General features: G+C 38.9%; 1 protein-coding gene across 6 annotated transcripts in view; it reads right to left on the bottom strand.

Moving 5' to 3' along the window:
* The window catches only part of HMGN3 (high mobility group nucleosomal binding domain 3), a 75,460-nt gene that overhangs the window by 28,821 nt on the left and 24,369 nt on the right, over positions 1-22,270 (bottom strand). For all 6 annotated transcript variants that reach the window (XM_020975515.2, XM_020975514.2, XM_020975517.2 and 3 more), the window contains exon 3: positions 1,405-1,455. In XM_020975515.2, the coding sequence (XP_020831174.2) occupies positions 1,405-1,455 (51 nt within the window). The remainder of the gene's footprint in view (positions 1-1,404; positions 1,456-22,270) is intronic.

Below are 22,270 nucleotides of genomic sequence, written 5' to 3'. Positions count from 1 at the left end.
CAAGTTTTTATGTGAGTCTGTTAAGACTATGTAAGACATGTGCATGTCTTTAGCTCTGGTGCTGTTTGTCTTGACTTTATTTAAGTTTTACACTCAAGGGCAGGAACTTTGTTCTTTCCACATCGGGTAAAACTCTATAGTATCTAGCAATATGTGATAATATTTTCCATGATTATAATCTGATTCACTGCTTTTTGTCTTATCTGATTTTAAAGGAAATTTTAAAATGCCCCCCACAACAAAGTTCAAGTTCAAGCATTATTCGATTCAAAACTGATTTGCATTACCTATATGTTTTTCTCCCAACCCAGAGACGTTTACCTAAATGGTGAGCTTTTTGAGAATGCTTCCTGTTCAGCTGGCTTAGACATTGAATCTCTTCCCATTTAAAAATTTAGTATTTCCATTATTTTATGTCTTTACAAGGTTTTTCAGTTGAGATGTGCATGCCCTTGGGCAAATATAAAAGGCTTTAAAAAGTAATTGCACATTTCCCCCACTTTCTTGCAGCAAATAAGAGAGGCCTTTTTTCCCTCCCTGATGAATTTTCCTATTATTTTTTCTTCTTGCACCAAATAAAATCCTAATATCCTCTTTCTCTCAACAGTCATAGGGAGGGATAAGCAGAAATACCAAACGCAAGTAGAAAACTCATCATAAACACTTGTGATATAGGCAGCTGGGTGGCACAGTGGATATAGTTTGTTGGGGCTGAAGCTGGTAAGACCTGAGTTTAAATCTGACCTCTGACTCTTACTAGCTGTGTGATCTTGAGGAAGTCACTTAACCTCTGTTGGCCTCATTTTCCTCAACTGTAAAATGGGGATAGTAACAGTACTTCCCTTCCAGGGATGTTGTGAGGATCAAATGAGATTATGCAAAACGCTTAGCACAGTGCCTGCTACACTGTAGGCACCACATGCATGCTAACAATTATTATTATTGTTATTATTGATGTCTCCACTGAACTGTTAGTGTCTAGAGATTAAATCATAAAAATAAATCTCCAACAAAGGGCCCCTCTCACAGTGAGCATGCTGGAGCCAGCTCATGCTGGCACCTGAGAGCTGATTTATACATGTTCAGTGTGACCATTTACAACTCAGAAATTGGTAAACATAACAAAAATCAGGGCATGATTTATTGTTTTATTGATTATCTAGACTCAAGAAAGTGATGGAGAAAATGTTACTAATGCAGATTATACTTAAAAGTGTGTTGTGTGTACACTTTTTTGAAGAGATGGTTGTTAAACATTTACCAAGACACTTGTGCCCTTTTATCTCTACTTTATGTACCATAAACCATTATGTTAACATTAATGTAATTGTCCTAGGGCCATCTTTGAAATCTTTGGATCTCCAAGTCAAATAATTAAACATGGTACACGAAAGATATACTCACCTCTTGTTTAGTTACTTTAGCTGCATCTTTGCCCTCAGCACCTTCTGGAGACTGAAAAGAAAATTATTTAATGTAAGTTAATTTTCTTTAAATAGAGAAACATAAATTTCTATAGATACAACACAAGCTACTAGAATATCCTGGGTAAGATTAAATCAATAATCATGCTAGAAAAAATGAGTTAGTAAGGATACATATGTTCTCAATTTACTTATATCACCTAACTCACTTTTCCTTTTCATATTTTTACCCTGACTGCTAAGAGTAGATAGATAGAAAGCAGACCTTAGCTGTCTATATAGGGTCTCAGGGACAGCAAGATCTGTGTTCAAGTCCTACCTTTTACCCATACTGGCTGAACAAGACACTTAAGCTTTCAGTGTCCCTGGCAATTTTCTAAGATTATAAATTAGACAACAATTGCCAAACCTCGTTGGTGGAGGAATTTTCCTCCCCAAGAGTTCCCCATACCAATAAAATCACAGGTCTGGACGCAGATATATAGACACACATACGTAACCTAAATAGGAGAAGAAGGAATTATGTGAGTAACTGAATCTAGCCTATAACAAGGGTAACTAGATGGTGCAGTGGAAAGAGTACTGGGCTTGGAATCAAGAAGACCCATCTCCCTGAGTTCAAATCTGGCATTAGACACTCACTTATTAGTTATATGACACTGGGCAAGTCACTTAACCTTACTTGCCTCAGTTTCCCCATCTCTAAAAGGAGCTGGAGAAGGAAATGGCACACTACTCCAGTATCTCTGATAAGAAAACTCTAAACAGGGTCACAAAGAATAGGACATACTGAAAAAGGACTGAACAAAATAGACAGCCCATATCAAGCCTAAGCAACTTTGTTCATTTCTAAGATCCTCACACTTCCATTTATACAATAAAGATAATAAAGACTCTAGACATTCCACTATTTCTTCTTTCCTTCATCAATTCATCGGTGTTTTGAGAGAGAGACTTAAAGAGTGACAGACAGAAGGATATATTTACCAAGTGACTGAAATTGCTTACACTTAGGATTTCCTTTTTCAAGCTGAAATATTAAACTATGGTCCAGAGAAAGAAGGCCTAGGCAGTTACGATTCTTAGCTTACCCATCTTATCTATCTCTGGAGCTAGAAGTTTATTGCCCTACACCCCAATAAAGCATCTCTCTCTCTCTGTCTCTTCCCATACATACACACACACACACATGTACATATACACACATATAAAGAGACATATATGTACATATATGTGTCTATATAACACACATACATACATATACAAAAAAAATTCAGAGAGAGAAGAGAGAAAAATTGAAAGGAATGGACAAGGGCGTGCCAATTATGTTCCCCCTTATTTTTACCCCCAAACAATGACAACAATCATTTGTGACTTTAGCTGCTCCATCCGTGGCAAGAACTAGTTATATTCCACTTAGAAAAACCTCTAATAGCATAAGCATTTATGGTTTTAAGTCAGAAGAAAAGGGAGACAGGGAAGGTTAAAAATACATGAAGGGGAGAATACCAAGAGTAAGGGAGGGGTTTGTGATTCTCTTACACCCCTTTCATCAATTAACATAATTGCCTCAATTGAATCAATCAATAGATTGAATCAATCAATTCAATCAAATGAAATTTTAGATGTGCAATCATAATAATTTATGTCCTATGATTCCTTTGATTGGGTTAAGAAGGGAACAGCTAATTGGCTAACCACACAAGCTAACCATGGCTCTGAGGGCCTTGAACAGCTAAAGGAATTCCAACAGATATTCCTTTTAGCCTATGGAAAGCTGTAAGTTCAGGAACTGAGTTAAAGCCAAGCCCCTAGAGGGAATCACTCTTGAGAAGAGGAGAGATTTTCTCCCTACTACTCCCACCACTGACCATGGCATTAGAGAGACTATTACCATTAGCACAGAATATATTCAACTGGGATCAAAGAGACTGGATCAGTGGGCAACAACATATGCATCTCAGTGCAGCAACACATTAGAGAAGGAAACAGCTTTAAGGGCATGGCCCGTTGCACCAGAGAAGAATACCAATTATGGACTTAAGAAAGACTGTCAGTTAATAGCCAGGATTTCTAAGTTGTCCCCTTGCCACATATGTGCAGAACTAATATTGCATTTTAAGCTTATGCCCACTTTTCCCATGAAGAATGTGTCCAGGCTTTTTGGGGGGAATGTCTGTACTAACTGTTCTTACTATACTATTTAAATAAATGTCTCTTTTAAAAGTTAATTACGTTTACTGCCTGATTTTTAATAAGAAGTTCACTGATAGGGGCTTCTAAGTGGTAGTACTAGAAAAAGGGCAGCTAAGTGGCACAGTAGATAGAGTCCTGGGCCTGGAGTCAGTAACACTTATCTCCATGAGTCTGAATCCGGCCTCAGACACATATTTTTGTGTGACCCTGGGCAAATCACTTAACTTTGTTTGCCTCAGTTCCCTCATTTGTAAAAGGAGCTGGAAAAAGAAATGGCAAACTACTCCAGTATCTTTGCCAAGAAAATGGATGGGGTCACAAAGAATCAGACATGACTGAAAACGACTGAACAATAGCAACACTGGAAACCCAGCCCTAGGGTTTCCCTAGAACTCTGAAAGAATAGTAGTGCTCTGGTGCTTCAGCCATTGAGTGTGTATGAGCCCAGAGCTAAAGTATACAGTACAGAGTTACAGCTACAGTATCAGGCTTGTCTGGGATTTCTGTTTCAGAGAGGCTAACATTCCTTAGAGTTGAACTACAAATTCAAGACTTCTAGTCAATTCTCAAAATCCTTATTACACAAGAATAAACATGGCACATACACTAGTGCCAACCATAACACCTTGAATATTACAGATGTTTAATGGAGAAGAATTGATGATGACAATGAAGACTTTCTATTTGTCTTTGTGTCAGATCCATAATCCTACTCCTTTGCTTTAAAGTAACCATGCATTAATCTCCCTTTTCATCTATCATTCTGATACCTGTCCACTCATCTCCTTCATGCCTGTGCTCAATATCTGGTGATTTCACCAACAAATCAGAAGGGCTTCTCTCATTCTACTACACTCCAGGAATGCCTTCCCTTTCCCCAAGTCAACCAGGCTCATCTTTTCTCCTTCAAAACCTTCTTCCACAAAGGCTTTTCTAGCTAGTAGTGATATCTCACATCTTTCCCCTGCCCAATATTTCCCAAAGTCTTTATGAATCTAAAAATCCAACTTTACTATGTACTTTTCCCGATGGCTGTATATATAATACAAACATGTATTTGTGGTCATTCACTTCCTGTTTATACAGCTACCCATATCTCATAGTTTTATGTATATCTGTGCAGCCTCTTGCAAATCACAAGCTCCCACAGTAGAAGAATTTCTGTTTCAAAGGTCAGGTGCTGTAATTGGTTAGCTCAGCTGAATGAGGCACTGTGCATGATGCCTCAGTATAGTTTCACAGATCACAGCTCTAAAAGAGCAAGGGAGTGAACTCAGTTAGCAAAGTCAGATATGCAACTCTAAGCTGAATGTGGAACACAAAGTCATCATCCTTTACTCAATAAACTCCAATGGCTAGGATGAAATAAAACTGACCAGCATTTTTAAGGTCCTACTATGTGCTAGGTATTAGGGATACAAATGCAATGAAAGAAACAATCCCCACTCTTCAGACACTTGCACTATCTAGTGGGAGATAAAAAGGACATTAAGTATAAATAGAAGTGACATAAAGAGAACAAATACAAATAAATATAAAATACATACAAGATAGTTTGAGAGCAAGGACATTAGCAGTTGAAGTGATCAGAAAAAAGTTTCATAGAGAAGAAGGTGAGGCTTGAGCTGTATTTTGAAAGAAGAGAGGAATTCCTGAAGTGAAGGTGAGGAGGGAATCACACTCCAGGCATGTGGGATGGCCAATGCAAAGGAGATGAACTGTTGTGCGTGGAGAACAGAGGGAAGACCACTTTGGCCAGAATGCAGAGTGTGAAGAGAATGATACCCAATGGAAGGATAGGCTGTGGCTGGTTTGTGAAAGGTTTCTAAAATTTAAACAGTTAATAGTTGATCCTAGAAGCAACTGGGAATTCCAGGAAGTCACTGGAGTTGACTGAGTAGGGAGTGACGTGGCCAAATCATTTTGGGAGCTACATGAAAATGGATGGAACTGGGAGAGACTTGAGGCAAGGAGGCCAGTTAGGAAACTCTTGTAATAAAGTAGGGGAAACAACATGACTTATATGGAAATATGTTTTGTGTGATTGCACATGTATAAACTGTATCAAATTGCTTGCTCTTTCAGGGAAGGGGAAGGGAAGGAAGTGAGGGAGAGAATTCGGAATTTAAAATTTAAAAAACGAATGTTAAAATTGTTTTTACATGTAATTATTAAGAAATAAGATATTGGAGCAGCTAGGTGGCGAAGTGGATAGAACACCGGCCCTGAAGTCAGGAGGACCTGAGTTCAAATTCGACCTCAGACCAAACACTTAACACTTACTAGCTGTGTGACCCTGGGCAAGTCACTTAACCCCAACTGCCTTAAAAAATTTTTTTTGAAAAAAAATATTATTTAAATAAAATAAAGTAGGTGAGAAGTGATTAGGACTTGAACTAAGGTGGCAGTTATGTAAATAGAGAGCAGGGGTTGTATGGAAGAGATTTTATGGAAGCAGAAATAAACAATTGGGGACTAGTTAAGTAAAAGGGGTGAGGCAGAGTGAGGAGTCAAAGAAGATACCAAGGCTATGAACCTCAGAGCCTGGAAGGTGGGCTGTGTCTCTGAGCAATTTTTTTTTTTCAACCTGCCAAGAGACAGTGTACTATATTGTGCCTTTAAAAGGTAGTATAAATGGGGAGATGCCAGGGACCCAGAGAGGAAGAAGTTGGGAAACAGAGACTGGGCCCTAACTTTGGCCTAGTTTCTGGTGCATCTGGGCCATTGTTCACCAGGAAGGAGGATTCGGGCTTCAAAAGTTCAAGCTTCTCCCTTTTATCACCACCATTACTTCTTTATCCTGTCATTCCTTGCTAACAGTTATAGAAAAGGCTTGCTTCCTGTGGCTGTCAGCCAATCCCTGTAGCTAATAGTGGATTAATGAACTTTACCTCCCAGGGTAACTCCTCGTTACCAAGGGATCATCAATGTCTCACTTAAATAAGAGATTCCTCAGTGGTAGAATTTCAGTTAGAATAGGCTGGGGTGGGATACAAGAGTAACATTTCTTTGGGGGGGGAAGGATCTATCTAGACCAGAATCAAGGTCACATGTAGCCCTCTAAGTCTTCAAGTGCTGCCCTTTGACTGAATCCAAACTTCACAGAACAAATCCCCTTAATAAAAGGATTTGTTCTGTAAAATTTGGCCTAAGTCAAAGGCCACACCCAAGGACCTAGAAGGTTACATGTGGCCTTGAGGCTGAAGGTTCTCCACCCCTGCCCTACAGATAAGAGTTAGAGGGGAAAGAAGGAAATGTGCTCTGTGTAAGAGACTAGGAGGTAGAAGAAAGTTGGGGTTACTTAAGAGTAAGAAGAAAGAGAGGCATAATTTTAAAGCAGGGTCTGTGAAGTCCCTGTGGGTTTCCAAGAAACTAGTCCAGGCTGATGTGGGTCATTTGAGGGGGAGGATCCAGATCAGGAAGCCAGGATCTTAGGACAGCCAAACTGTTTCAGGCAGGAAGCTGGTACCCAGGGGTCTCAGGGCCTAAGCATGAGCCCAGGCCATGGTTTTGTGTGAAGGTTGGATTTAGTTATGGAAGAGGGCCAACTTCATAGCTGCAAAAGCAACGGCAGCATCAACTGTCGAGAAGGAAGGGGGGACTAACTGAAGACCTCCTGGACAGACCCCCAAGCATAGTATTTAGATACAGCTTCAATGGAGTTTTCTTGGCTTAGGGCCAACCACATCCTGATACATCTGTATTGCCCCAGCCATCAGGGATCACCTCATAGGAGTGACTCCAAATGTTTTCACACAAGGAGGGTGGCATTGGGAAGTTTAATGCGACAGGGTGGCAAAATGCTTGGATACAGGGGCCTATGCTGGGGAACACCTGTAGAGACAACTATCCTGGGTAAAGGGACACCTGAGGGCCATTGCCATTATTCAAGGTGTTTCCAACTGAAGTCATACAGTAAGAAGTGTCCTCTTGGGCTTCCTGGCTGTATTTATCATGCATTAGGGCTTTGTTCTCACCATCTCTGTGCCTTTACATTAGGCATCCCACATGCCTAGAGAGCATTCCCTCCTCACCTTCACCTCAGAATTCCTCTCTTGCTTCAAAATGCAGCTCAAGGCCCTGGGGTGCTCAGTATGCCTGCAGATGTTGAAGAGATTCTCCCTCTTCCAGACCCTTCTCACATGGTGATGATTTTGACAAAAGTCATTTAAGTCTGGGAGAAGGGACAATTTGAAGCAGGGTGGGGAGAGGGGAAGATAATGACATGTTTGGGACATGTCAAGTTTGAGATGTTTCCATTCTGAAATGTCTAACAGGAAACTGGTAAAGGGAGATAGTCTGGAGCTTGATATGAGATCTGAGTTACCTACATAAAGATGAGAGCTAAACTCATGGGAACTGATTAGGTCACCCAGAGAGAAAATAAAGGAGGAAATACAAACTGCTGGTTAATTTAATGTTTACAACCTGCCTCCAACCTACCTTTCCTGCCTTATAATATATTACATCCCTTTCTACACTCAAGAGTCCAATCAAACTGACCTTATTAATGTTCCTCACACATGATACTTCATTATTTCTGTGGTTCTGCACAGACTATTTCCCTGCTTGGAACACTCTTCCCACACTATCCCCTCACCTTGGCCTCTAGAATCCCTCATTTCCTTCCAAGGAAATGTGGCTCAAGCTACACTCTACATGAGGCCTTCTCTGATTTCTCCACTTGCTGGTGTCTCCTTCCCCACCCCCAATACAGCCTTGTATTTATTTTGTACCTATTTCTGCATGAGAGGCAGCTGCGGCAGAGCAAATAGGGAGATGGCCTCAGAGCCAACAAAATCTAGGTTCAAATTCTGTCTCTGACATGTAATGACTGTGTGACCCTGGAGAAGTCACCCTCCCAGTGCTCTCGCCAACTCTCTAAGACTTCAAGCTGTTAAAAAAAAAAAAAAGTGTTGACTTACATTTGTAAGAGTCTCCTCATTCAGAAATTCCCTTTATTAATGAAACTACAGGTCTGGTCCTAGCCCCATAGTTATGTAAATACTGTCTCTCTCAATAAAACACGAGCTCCTTAAGAAAAGGGGCTGTTTCATTTTTGTCTCTGTAATCCCAGCAGCTAGCCTATTTTCTGGCACACAACAAATGCCTAATAAATGCTTGTTGACTGACTGGTTGCCCTATACTGAGATCAGTATCCAGATTCTGAAGCAACATGTTTGCAGATTCCCTCAGACACTCCAAGGGACATGGATATCACTTATGTTCTGGGATGTCCTTCCCAAAAGACTGGGTGCCCAGTTACACACTTGACAGACAGAGACAAGAAGAAAAGACCCAGGAGTCCCAAATTATTGTATTCATGTTGCTACATCACTCCCCTAAGTTCTACATGGCTCCCACTTCTCATTCTCCCTTCAAACTTCTCTGCAAACTAGCAGATGATCCAATTCATTTCACCAACACTAAAAGCCTGGCTTCTTCCAGCTATTGTCAGGTGCTGGCTACAGCCAGCCTCAGTGAGGAAGAGAGGCTGATTTAGACCTCAGGGCTGCTGTTCCCTTTCCACCTCTTGCACTCCCTTCCCTGCTATGCTAACAAAGGCATTCTTCTAGTCAAGTTCATTGGTTCTATCCTTAGGGTAAGCCATTCACCATAACCATCTATAAGAAGCCTTTCCTGAAATCCACTCCTCCCCAGCTGTTACATGCCCTTTTTCTCTAAACTACTTGTACCTATTTAGTATTTTCTCTGAAGATATTTCTATGTGTACGTGTTGTTTCATGTAATCTCCTTGAGGGCGTGAACTGTTCATTTTAATCTTTGTATCTCCAGTTCCTAGCACAGTACCAGTCATATATAATAAGCACTTAATAAATATATATATGTTATATATATATATATATACATATGTATATATTGACTGTTGATTGATTTGACAGTTCACAGCCATCACTGTACCACTGTGTTACTCCAGAGTGACTGAGCATCTATTCCTATCCATCAATCCACCCAGATTTCAAACCATGGTATCCAGTAATTGACGTGCATTTAAAGAAGCACCAGATGACTGTTGTTTTTTTTTTTTAATTTTTTCATAAGACTGATGCTGGTGACGTTATTCGCAATCTCCTTCTGGATGATGGATTAGTGATAGGTTAGCATGACAATGTTTACTATGAATTGAACACAAATTACTGGCAGAAAAAAAATGGGTGACAGCAACATTCCTTAAGAAAGAAGCATTTAAAATGAATGTTAATTAGTAAATTCTAAACTCCTGCTACAGAGAGTTGCAACTACAAAACTAAGTACCTATCAATTATACTTCTTTATCAATATACATCCAAAGTGCAATAGTAACTGATTTTCAGAATGATGGCCCTGAGGCACTGTACCATCTTTAAGTACGTTATGAATCATGGTCAGAATAATCTGAGCACTGAATATATTTTATTGTACTCTAACTCAGGATGGCACAGTATAATGGAAAAGTACACTGAATTTAGAGTCAGAGGACCTGGGTTTAAATCCCAGTTCTACCAAAGGTCATGCTTACTTGTGACCCTGAACAAGGCACTTAACCTAGTTGGGTCTCAGTTTCCTCATCCATAAAACGAGGGGTCTGGACTAGATGGGCCTTAAGAAAGGCTCTAATTCCATGCAAAAATAATTAAATTTTATTTTTTCGATTACCAAGCACTTATTTTTTCTCAAACCATTGTCTCCAACTGAAAAAGAAAAGAAAAATGAAATCTTTGTAATAAATATGCATAGTCAAGCAAAACAAATTCCTATATTACTCATGTCGCAAAAAATAAGCAACAGATTTACATAGTCCTTTAAGGATGTGTGAAATACTTTCCTCACAATAATCTTATGAAACAGGCTCTACAAACATCCCAGTTTTACAGATGAGGAAAAGAGGCTTGGAGAAGTTCAGTGAACTGCAAATTACCACTGTCAGAATTAGGCTATGAAGTCAGGTTTCTCCTGCCTCCAAGTACTTTGTTCTTTCCATTAAACCATGTTGCCTCTCCTATTCCTTTCCACAACGGACAGTGTGGAATGTGACAGAGTTTACTGTATTTCTTTTATGAAGTCTAAAATGAAGGTTAAGAGAAGTAGCTACCTCAGTTACAACATATTAACCTAACAGCAAACAAGCAGGCATCTACTGCAACTTTTCTAGAAAGCCCTGGCTACGATGAGGACCTCAGTTTAACATCGGTCCCTGGGGGCCCTAACATTTTATTTACTTTTCAAAGAAGAGTCTGATCCTTTGCAGGTAGAAAAATACATTGTGCTGTGAAAAGTAAAACAAAGTAAAATATACTAAAAACAACCTCCCTCTAACATAAAGGATACAAGATAACACAGTTGATGGCTTGAATCCCTGGGTTTTATGGAACAGCTCAATGATTAGCATTACCATCCCTCCAAGTGTCAACTCTTGATCCAGCTCATACCAAGTAAAGTCTGCAGACCCTTTTCCTTTGGCAACCTGTTAAAGTCTCGTTATAACCACAGCTATAATTTGATTTGATGGCATGGAAGAGGGAGTCTTACTCCTCCCTCCACTGAAGTCCCTCTTGGAAGTGCCTCATTACTAGATGGACATGACCCTATGTTCTTGAAGGTCATGCTAGCCAGGGAAAGGTCTAGCAGGTCCTACCAAGTTGAAAAGGCCTCTAAGTGTGGGCCTGCACTAGAGTTCAGAAAAGGCTCATCACTAAGTTGTCCTGAGCTTAGCTAAGATCAGGAGGGGCCAACATTGGGTGATGAATTTTTTCATCACAGAAACTCATGATGACATCTATTAAACTGCAGAGGGGCACAAACTGCATGAGATAATAGATATAAAGTGCTTTGCAAACTTTAAAGCACTATATAAATGTTTATTATGTTTAGAAGTTATAGCGGGAAAAGAAATTCAGAGAATCGTTAACGACACCTTAGTTTTCTGAAGAGCAAATTTTAAAGACTTGGGATAATGGGAGAGGTAGGATCCCATGGGTAATATACTACATAGTAATGATGCCCAAAGAGAATGAGCAGTCTTCAAGAATGTTCGGTTTTGTGTCTCCAGAATTTCAATTTTCATGAGGCAGAAGAAGAGTTCTCTGAAGAGATTGGTGTGTAAACACAGCTAGTTCACTGCCTGATGTTCCACTGTTAAAAGCCATGCAGGGAACATGGAATAGATGAATACAAAAGTGTGGAATGGTCCTGTAAGAAAAGTGTCAGGAGCACTAAATCTCAGAATGAGATGAGGCTTTTGAAACCTAAGAACAAAACAGGATTTTTTAAAAGGTTAAACGGGGGAAAGAAGAGGAACAAATAAGGGCTAGAACAGCTGTTTGGAATGTATGGGATGATGGTGATGATGATAAAGAAGAGAAGAAAAGGAAGAACTACTCCACTCTTATTTTAGTTCAGTATTTTGGGAGCAAGGTGAAGTATGGGTGGAGTCTTCCTAAAATAGTGGTCTGGAGCAGGAGGTTTCCCAAGACCGCAATATGACAGGCAAGGTGAAAGATGTGGGGTCTGGAGAGAATTGAAGCCAAAGTGAAGCATGCCTGGGGTCCTTAATAAAATGCTAAGAACCTGTGTGATACAGTTTATAAAGTACTGGATTTTGAGTCAGGAAAGCCTGAGTCCATGATTAAAAATCTATAGGCACCAGGGTTTCAAAGACTAAATGAAAAATAGTATCTAGCCTCAAGGAGCACATTCTACTGGGAGGCTAGGGGGATGTACAGCACATCAACAAACAGACAAACTTGATGATTTTAAGAAAAGGGGGCCAGGACTAACAATTAAGAGAAGGCTTACTGTACAAAATGGCACAAGAGCTAAGTACTGAAGGGAATCAGAGCTTCTTTAAAAGGCAAGTATTAAGAGGGAGTGAATTCCAGGTACAGAAGATAGGCTATGCAAAAGCAAAGACAAGACACACGGAGTGCCAAGTTCAGAGAACAGCAAACAGGCCAGTTTGCCTACAGCAGGGGTGGGGAACCTGTGGCTTAGAGGCTGCATGTCAAGGTCCTCAAGTGCAGCCCTTTGACTGAATCCAAACTTCAGAGTGTAGAATGCATAAACTGGAATAGTACTAGTAAGTCTGGAGCCCTAGGCTAGAGTCCGACTCTAGTTAAATGCCAAACAGAGGAGGCTGACTTTATCCTGAGGCAATAGAAAAGTTCAAGTCCTAATTCTAATATTTATCAATCAGGTAACTCAAGTTAGTAATTTAACTTTTCTGAGCCTCAGCAAACTCATGGGTAAAATGGGATAGTAAGTCAAAGGATTAGAGACTTAGCTAGAAGGGACCTTAAAAGTCACCTAGTTCAGCCCTATTAAGTATTTGTATTCTATATGATTTTTGTGGGGGAGTTTTGGGGGAAAGAGGGGCTCTCTTTGTATCCTCAGAGCTTAGCACAGTGTCTGTCATACAGTAAGTACTTAATAAATGCTCCTTGACTTGTCTATACCTTACGGGATTGTTATGAGAAAAGTGCTTTGCAAACCTTAAAATAATCTATAAATGAAGAGTTATATTCTACCACATGGCAACTTATCTGTCTTTTTAGGAGGTAGGAAGACAGAACAGATTGGATACCTTGAGTAACTGATTAAATGTTGGCATACGTCCTTATGTTAAACAAAAACAACAACTTTCTTTCCCTAGAGTTAATGCTCACAGGTGGACCTAGAGGAGGCTAAGGAATGGTAATGGGATGACTCTGGTGGCCTGAAAACATTACCTTGGTGATCTCTATTTCCTTGAAGTGTGGGCAACAGTCCTGAACAGGACTACAAGAAAGAAAAACTAAAAAAATCAACCACAAGATAGTTTTTCCCTTTCTTACCCTTCTTGAAGCAGTTAGTGGTAAAGTGTATAGAGCGCTGGGCCTAGAGTCAGGGAGACCCAAGTACAAATCCAACCTCAACATTTACTGGCTATGTGACCCTAGGCACATCACCTAACTTGTTTACTTCTGTTTCCTCATTTTTAAAATAAGGAAAATAACAGCATCTACTTCCCAAGTATACTGTGAGAATCAAATGAGATAATATTTGTAAAAAAATGTTTAGCACAGTGCTTATTTTCTTATTCTTCCCTTCCTTCCTTTCTCTTCAACACCAGGGACTTGCAAATAACATATAAGAAAGGATCTTACGTACAGCAATTTCTATAGAATTGCTTGGGTGCTTCTCTAGTCATAATCTGGCCTGAAAGATAGTCTATATTATCTGCTGACTTCTAGGCCAGAGAAATTCAAGATTCCAGGCACTGGGGGAATAAGAAATGTTAAGGATCATCCTTTAAGCTGTATACTCCTCAGAAGTAGACTCAGTGTTTTAAGAATCCAAAAGTTTTTGTGAATTTGAATCCAGAATAGTAGAATGATTTTTAGGACATGGGTCTGCCAGTTAAGAAAGCTGTTTGCAACTTACTGTTTCAACAACAACTTGGCACTCAAAATGCTTTGGATTCTTAAAACACCGAGCCCACTTCTCCCTCCTCCAAGAACGCTGAGAAAAGAAAGCCTTGAGGAACCCCCACTCTTAGTAAGCAAGAGGAGGAAGAAGGACCAACAAAGGAGGCCAAGAAGGAGGTATCATCACATTAGGAGGAAAACCATTAGTTACTTAAATGGTTATTGGTTGAATGAACCAGGAAGGCAAGAGGAAGGAGGTGGTCAGTAGTCAATACAGTAAAAACATTATCAGGTCTGAAAAAAACAAAAAGCCTTTAGGTTTGGCAATTAGGAAACTCATTTGTTACCTTAGAAAGTAGCTGTTCCATTTTCTTAAAATGTTCAGTTGTATACATATAAAGTCAAGAGCAAGCATTATCTGTAACAGGGATAAACCAGAAGCCTTTCCAATAAGATGAAAGTGAAGCAACAATGTCTGTTATTACAACTGTTTTCAATAATTATACTAGACATACTAGCTATAGCAATAAGAAAAGAAAAAGAAATTGAAGGAATAAGCACAGGAAGTTAAGAAACAAAACTATCACCTTTTTTTTTGTTCTGTGTACATTTTATTTCCCAGTGAGCTGAGTGTTAAACATTTACCAGCACATCACTGATATATATACTTATACACACACACACATATATTATTTGCAAGGTAGAAATAACACTGGACATTGAGTCATGAAAAAAGTCTCCTGCTGCCTTTTAGCTCCTCAGTACTGAGAGAACTTCCTGATTGGAATAACAAATTGTACTCTAAAAACAAAGAAGCAGAGAAGTAGCCAAGGTCAGCGTGGAAACGGAGAACTAAATGATACATAGCCTTGAAACATTTCTGTCTCACTGTAGCTCCCCTACCCAAGCCAAATGGAACAAATAGCCTCCAAAAAAAGCAGAAGTTAAGATTTTAGTTTTTTTGTTTTTGTTTTCTTCCTTCTTTTCTCCTTTTGGCATCAGATATCAACCTGCTGTCTGGTAATACGAAGGTAGCTCTTTGTCAGCTTGCAAATGTCATCTCCCCCAGTTGGAATTTTGCAAAGGTTTTAGCTTTCAGTTAGAGTTTATATTCATGTACTTATATATTCATCTTTTAGCTGATATCATTGGTAGCTCCTTTCTCCAGAGCCCTTGGCTTTGAGGCAGTGATTGATAAAGATCTTGTTTGTACTTTCTGTAGATCTGAATGTTTCTTTTAAAAAAATTTTTTTTAACATTTTTATTTAGTTTTCAGTTCCAAACTCTATCGTTCCCTCCCCTCCTTCTTCCTTAGATGGTAAGCAATCATATATAGGTTAAACATATGCAATTATGTAAAATATTTCCAATTTAATAATTTTGACTTAAATAAAAGAAAAAAATGAAAGAAAGTGGAAAATAGTGTGCTTCGGTCTGTATTCAGTCGACATCAATTCTTTCTCTGGAGGCGGACAGTATGTTTTATCATTAGTCCTTTGGGATTGTCTTGGATCATTATATTACTGAGAATAGCTAAATCATTTACACTTCTTCACTGAACAATATTGCTGTTACTATGCACAATGTTCTGCTGGTTCTGTTTACTATGCATCAGTTCAGGTAAATCTTTCCAGGTTTTTCTGAAATAATTCTGCCTGTCATTTCTTATAGCACAATAATATTCCATTACAATCGCATACCACAGGTTGTTTAGCCATCCCTCAACTGACGGGCATCCCTTTGATTTCCAATTCTCAGCCACCACAAAAAGAGCTGCTATAAATAAATAAATAAATATAAATATATATATATATATATATATATATATATATATATATATATATATATATATATATATATATACACACACACACACACACACACATACACACACACATATTTTTTTTTTACAAATAGGCCCTTTTCTCTTTTTCGGATGTCTTTGGGATATAGACCTAGCAGTGGTATTACTGGATTAAAGGGGTATGCAGTTTTATAGCCCTCTGGGCATAGTTCTAATTTGTTCTCCAGAATGGTTGGATCAGTTCACAACTCCACCAACAGTACATTAGTGTCCCATTTTTCCCATATCCCCTCCAACATCCAATATGTTCCTTTTTTTGTCATATTAGCTACTCTGATAGGTGTGAGGTGATACCTCAGAGTTGTTTTAATTTGCATTTCTCTGATCAATACTGATTTAGAGCATTTTTTTCATATGACTAGAGATAGCTTTGATTTCTTTATCTGAAAACTACCTGTTCACATCCTTTGACCATTTATCAACTGGTGAATGAGTTGTATTTTCATAAATTTGACTCAGTTCCACATATATTTGAGAAATGAGGCCTTTATCAGAGATACTTGTTGCAAAAATTTTTCAGTTTTCTGCTTTCCTTATAATTTTGGTTGCATTGGTTTTGCTTGTCCAAAAACGTTTACATTTTATATAATCAAAACTATCTATTTTTACATTTTGTAATGTTCTCCATCTCTTCTTTGGTCCTAAATGTTTCCCTTATCCATAAGTCTGACAGATGAACTATTCCATGCTCTCTTAATTTGCTTATCGTATCACCCTTTATGTAAATCACATACCCATTTTGACCTTATCTTGGTATAAAGTGTGAGATATTGTACTCTCTGCCATACTGTTTTCCAGTTTTCCCAGCAGTTTTTGTCAAATAATGTGTTTTTGTTCCCAAATATATATAATATAATTTGTACCTAATCTATTCTACTGACCTACCACTCTTATTTCTTAGCCAGTACCAGATTATTTTGATAACTACCACTTTATAATACAGTTTGAGATCTGGTATGGCTAGATCACCTTCTTTAACATTTTTTTTCATTGATTCCCTTGATAAACTTTGAGCTTTTGTTCTTCCAGATGAATTTTATTTTTTCTAGCTCTAGAAAATAATTTTGACAGTCTAACTGGTATGGCACTGAATAAATAGATTAATTCAGATAGAACTGTCATTTTTATTATACTGGCTTAGCCTATCCATGAGCAATTAATATTTTTCCAATTGTTTAGATCTGATTTTATTTGTATGAAAAGTGTTTTATAGTTGTGTTCATATAGTTCCTGGGTTTGTCCTGGCAGGTAGAGTCCCAAGTATTTTACACTGCCTACAGTTATTTGAAATGGAATTTCTCTTTCCATCTCTTACTCTGCTGGACTTTGTTGATAATATATAGAAATGCTGATGATTTATGTGGGTTTATTTTGTATCCTGCAACTTTGCTAAAGTTAGTAATTTCAAGCAGTTTTTTAATTGATTCTCTAGGATAAAACTATCACTCTTTGAAGATGATATGATAGCATGCAGAAATTTGTTTTGCATGACTTCATATCTATAATGGATCTTGTATTTCTTGCCTTCTCAATGAGTAGGGGAAGGAGACAATTTGAAACTGAAAATAAAATTAAACTGAATGGAAAAAAGGAGCTGTTTCAATCAAAATAGCCTACTTGTTGCTCTCCTTATGCTACATTCCACCTCCTGTCTCTATGCCTTTGCGTAATAAAAATAATAATAAACATTTATATAGCACTTACTATGTGGCAGGAACTGTGCTAAGTGTGTTACAATTATTATCTCATCTGATCCTAACAATCCTGGGAGGTAGGTGCTATTATTGCCCTCATTTTAAGATAAGGAAAATGAGGCAAACTGCCCAAAGTCACACAGCTAGTAAGTGCCTAAAGTAGGATTTTAACTCAGGTCTTCCTGACTCCAGGCCCATTACTCTATCTGCTTGCTACATACCTAGCTGTATAAACTGTCCTCCATTCTTAGAATGATCTTCCCTCATTTTACCTATCGGAATGCCCAGATCCCTTCAGGTTTCAGCTCAAGTGTCACTGCCTACAAGAGGTAAATGTTAATAACCTCCAAATCTGCTCCCCTCGATCCCACCCAATGACTTTGTATTTATTGTGCATAATTCTTATCTGTGAACAAGTTGTATCCCCGCATATAATGTACAATCCTTGAGGGCAGGGACTATTCCACTTTTGTATTTATATCTATAGTGTCTAAGAAAGTACCTGGCACAAGGTAGATACTTTCAGCTAATGAATAATTGATTTCAGTGGCTACAGAGCTAGAGTTATTGTCAAAAAGATCAGGATTCCAATTCTGCCTCAGATATATCCTAGCTGTGTGACCCTGAACTAGTGCCTAAATCCCTTCAAACTTCAGTTTTCTCATCTGTAAAATGAGGGTAGTAATGGCATAGAGGACGCAGCTTAGGTAGTTCAGTGAATAGAGTGCTGGGCCTGGAGTCGGAAAGACCTGAGTTGAAATTTGGTCTCCAATACTTACTAGCTTGTGTGACCATGTGGGCAACTCCCCTAACTTCCATTTGCCTTAATACAACGGAGAAGAAAATGGCAAACCATTCCACTCTCTTTGCCAAGAAAACCCCATGTACAGAATGGTCCATGAAGAGTCATGAATAGTCAGACATGACTGAATGCCTCAACAATAATGCCATGGAGCTCACAGGGTTATTGTGAGGCTCAAATGAAATGGAGGTAAAATGCTTCGAGCCCATATAAGTGTAAGCTATTGTTATTACTTGTATTTTCTCCAGCACCTAATTCAGAGCACTAACCATTTTAGGTGCCTGATAAATGTTTATTTAATGAGTCACTCGATTAAATGTTATTTCATTCACAGTTGCAATAAGAGGATGAGAACTGAAGGATTTTTTTTTCCTTTTTAATAAAAAGGAGAAGGAAAAAGGTGATCAGAATTGAGACCAGGCTTTTGCATACTTTAGATGGGCTCTGAAAACTGTACCAACAATGTGCTATGTATAGACAGTGAGATTCTCTGTCATTAAAAATACATGCAAATATTAAATAATATTTTTTAAAGTGCCTACCTTGTCTCCCCTGAGTCCTGATTCTAGGTGAAGTAGTAGAGAAGGATGTAAAGGGTTGATGCAGGAGAAAAACTTAGAAGGAAGATTTGCATTTTAATAATGGACTAAGAAGAAAACCCTTTGATTCTTTCCTTAACTCTCTCTTTCTATAGCCAGGTAAGTGAATAAATGCAGATTCACCAGGTAGGTTCAGGGCATTAACTCAAAGTGCTGAGACACCTAAATTAGCAATCATTCCAAAAAAACTTTAACAGGCACCTGGAAAGCCTAAGGCATAACTTAATCTCCTTTTTGGAAAGGTTGCCAAACACAGGTCTAGCTCATACTTGCCATTGATGCTAAATACCTACTGGTAGTTCAGGGAAACTGATCTCCATGACTTATTTCACAGGATTTCAGAGCTAAAGCAGAACATCAGAGGCCACTTAGTACAACGCTCTCACTTTACAGATAAGAAAACTGAGGCCACGAGGTGAAAAGTGATTTTCCCAAAGCTACACAAGTTTTAAGTGGCAGAAGCAGGATCTGAATGCCAGGCCTCACTGATTTGAGTGTAAGTGGAGTGAGGGATGATAAGAGTACCCAGAACAATTTTGTTAGCTGCCCAATCAACTTGACAAGATTACAGAGTATAGAACTTTGTCAAGCCTCATCTGAAAGGTACTTCTCATGGATGTAGAAATTTTCACTGGCTTACTGAGGATCTTCAGGATTCCCTTTTCTCCCTATAACTTCAATCAATCAATAAGAATGTATTAAGTGCCTACTATGTGCCAGGCACTATGTTAGGTCCTGGAAATACAAAGACAAAGAATGAAATAATCCCTACCTGCAACTGAAAGAAGCTTCTGATGTAATGGGGGAGATGACAAGCATATAAAAATATTTATAGAATTAATATAAAGAGAATAAATACAAATAAATAGAACAAAGTTAAACACAGAGTAGTTTGGGAATAAAGGCATTAGCAATGGGAAAGGAGATTGGTCAGAAAAGACTTTGTGCAGAAGTGTGGGCTGCATCTAGAAAGAGGAGAGGGATTTTATGAGATGAAGATAATGAGGGAGGGCATTCCAGGCATGAAATAAACCAGTACAAAAGTAGAGATAGGAGATGACTGAGTGTCTGTGTATGAGGAACAGAGAGAGAAGTCCAGTTTGTCCAGATTACAGAGTGCAGGAGGGCAAATAATATCTGATGAAGCTGGAAAGATAGGCTGGAGCCAGGATATGAAGGATTTTAAATCTAAACAGAGGTTAGTGTTTGATCCTGGAGGCAATAGGGAACCACTGAGACTGACTGATTAAGGGAGCAACATGATGAGATTTGTGCTTAAAGAAAATTGCTTTGGCAGCTAGGTGGAGGAAGGATGAAAGTAGGGAGAAATCTGAAGTCAGGGACACCAATTAGCAGGTTGCGGCAATAATCTAGGTGAGAGGTAAGGAGAGACTGAACAAAAATGTAGTTGTATGAGTAGAGAGAAAGGATTGGATATGAGAGGAGTTATGAAGGCAGAAATAGTAAGATTTTGGCAACAAATTGTACACAGTGGGTGATAAAAAGTGAGGAGAAAAGGGTAACTCCAAGGTCATGAACAGAAATAAGGAAGTTTAGAAAAGGAGGAACTGAGGAGGGGGGAGTGCAGTTTGGGACGTGTTGAGTTTGAAATGTCTCCTAGACATCTAGCTAGAAATGTTCTATAGGAACCTGGTGAATATAGGCCTGGAGCTCAGAAGAGAGACTGGGACTAGACATGTAGATCTGTGAGTCACCTGCACCAAGATGATGGGGGTTGCTTGGACGCTAATGAGGTTGCTGAGAGAGAGTCTATAGAGGCAGAAGAGAGCCTAGGGAAATACTCATTTGGGGGTGTGATATGGATGATAATCCAGTGAAGGATACTGAGAAGGAGAGACCAGAGGGGAAAGAAGAGAACCAAAAAGAGTAGTGTCAGCAAAATCCAGAGACAAGAGAACATCCAAAGGGAGAGGGCAGTCAAAAGTGTCAAATGCAGCAGATAGGTGGAGAAGAACGAAGTCTTAGAAAGAAAAGCCCATCAGATCTGGCATTTAAAAGATCACTGTTTTAAGAACAACTTTGAATGACTAAGTCATCTTGACCATCATAAATACCCAAACTAACTACAAACGATACATGAAGGAAGATGATATGTCCAGAGAAAGAAGTGATAAATAGAAGTATGTATAGAATGATTTTATTTACATGTACATGCATATTTTTGTCTAATGAAAGCCATCTCTAGGGTGGGGGGACGGAAGAAAAAAAAGAAATTTACATGGTAAATTTATTACATATTTAAAAGTAATAACAAGTTGGACATAACTGATTTGTAATTCCATGTGCAATTATATTTTATCATTCTATTATGTTATGGAAATGCTTGTTTTAGTTCATAAATTAAACATAAAATTTAAAAATATTATTGGTAAGTTAGGAGAAAGTAGTTCTGGTCAAGTTAATACGGTCAGAGAATTTGGCTGACAAAGGGAAAAAGGAGAAATAAAGGATGAAAGCATCAGGGGATGGTAGGGTCTAGTCAAAGATGGTGAGGTTTTGGTTTTTTTTAAGAATAGTGGAAAATTAGGCATATCTAAAGGCAGCAGAGAAAAGAGCCAGTAGAAAAGAGAGAGAGAGAGAGAGAGAGAGAGAGAGAGAGAGAGAGAGAGAGAGAGAGAGAGAGACAGAGACAGAGACAGAGAGAGAGAGACATTGACAGAGAGAGATAGAGAGAGACTGAGGTTGCAACTTGCCCAAGAAGACAGGACGGGGTGAGATGAAGGACACATGTAAGGGAATGGAAAGGAGGAGAAGGGTCACCTTAATAACAGAGAAAGGAAAGGAGGAAAGAATGGGGGATGATGTCAAGGGGTTTTGAGATGTACAGAATGGGAGAAGAGGGCACTCATAATGAATGGTCTCAATTTTCTTAATCAAGTAAAAGGTTGAGTCCTCAGTTTAAAAAACAATAAAGGAGAGGAGGAATTCTGGGAGGCTTGGGGAAAGAACGTTTGTAATAGTTTCAGCAGGGAACAAGACAAGGAATCAATTACGGAGGAATAAAAGAACTGCCTCACTGAACTGAGGGTCTAGATCCAGTTGGATGGTAGGAGTAGATCATGGCATTTAAGGAGGCTGAGGAATTGGGCAGTTAGGGAACTTGAGGGTGTATCAACACTAATGTGGAAGTCTCCCCCTATAACAGAATCAAGCATTGAGGATGAGAGGAAGACAGTGTGCCATCATCTGCCTCTCTCTAATTCCTTTGCCCAGGTCTCTGATAATGAGATAGCCTTTCTCCTTCCCAAGGCCAATGCTTCTTCAGAA

Source organism: Phascolarctos cinereus, unplaced genomic scaffold, assembly GCF_003287225.1.
Source record: "Phascolarctos cinereus isolate Bilbo 61053 unplaced genomic scaffold, phaCin_HiC Scaffold_5;HRSCAF=322, whole genome shotgun sequence".
Taxonomy (NCBI): Eukaryota; Metazoa; Chordata; class Mammalia; order Diprotodontia; family Phascolarctidae; genus Phascolarctos; species Phascolarctos cinereus.
This window is presented reverse-complemented; position numbering and strand designations above follow the sequence as displayed.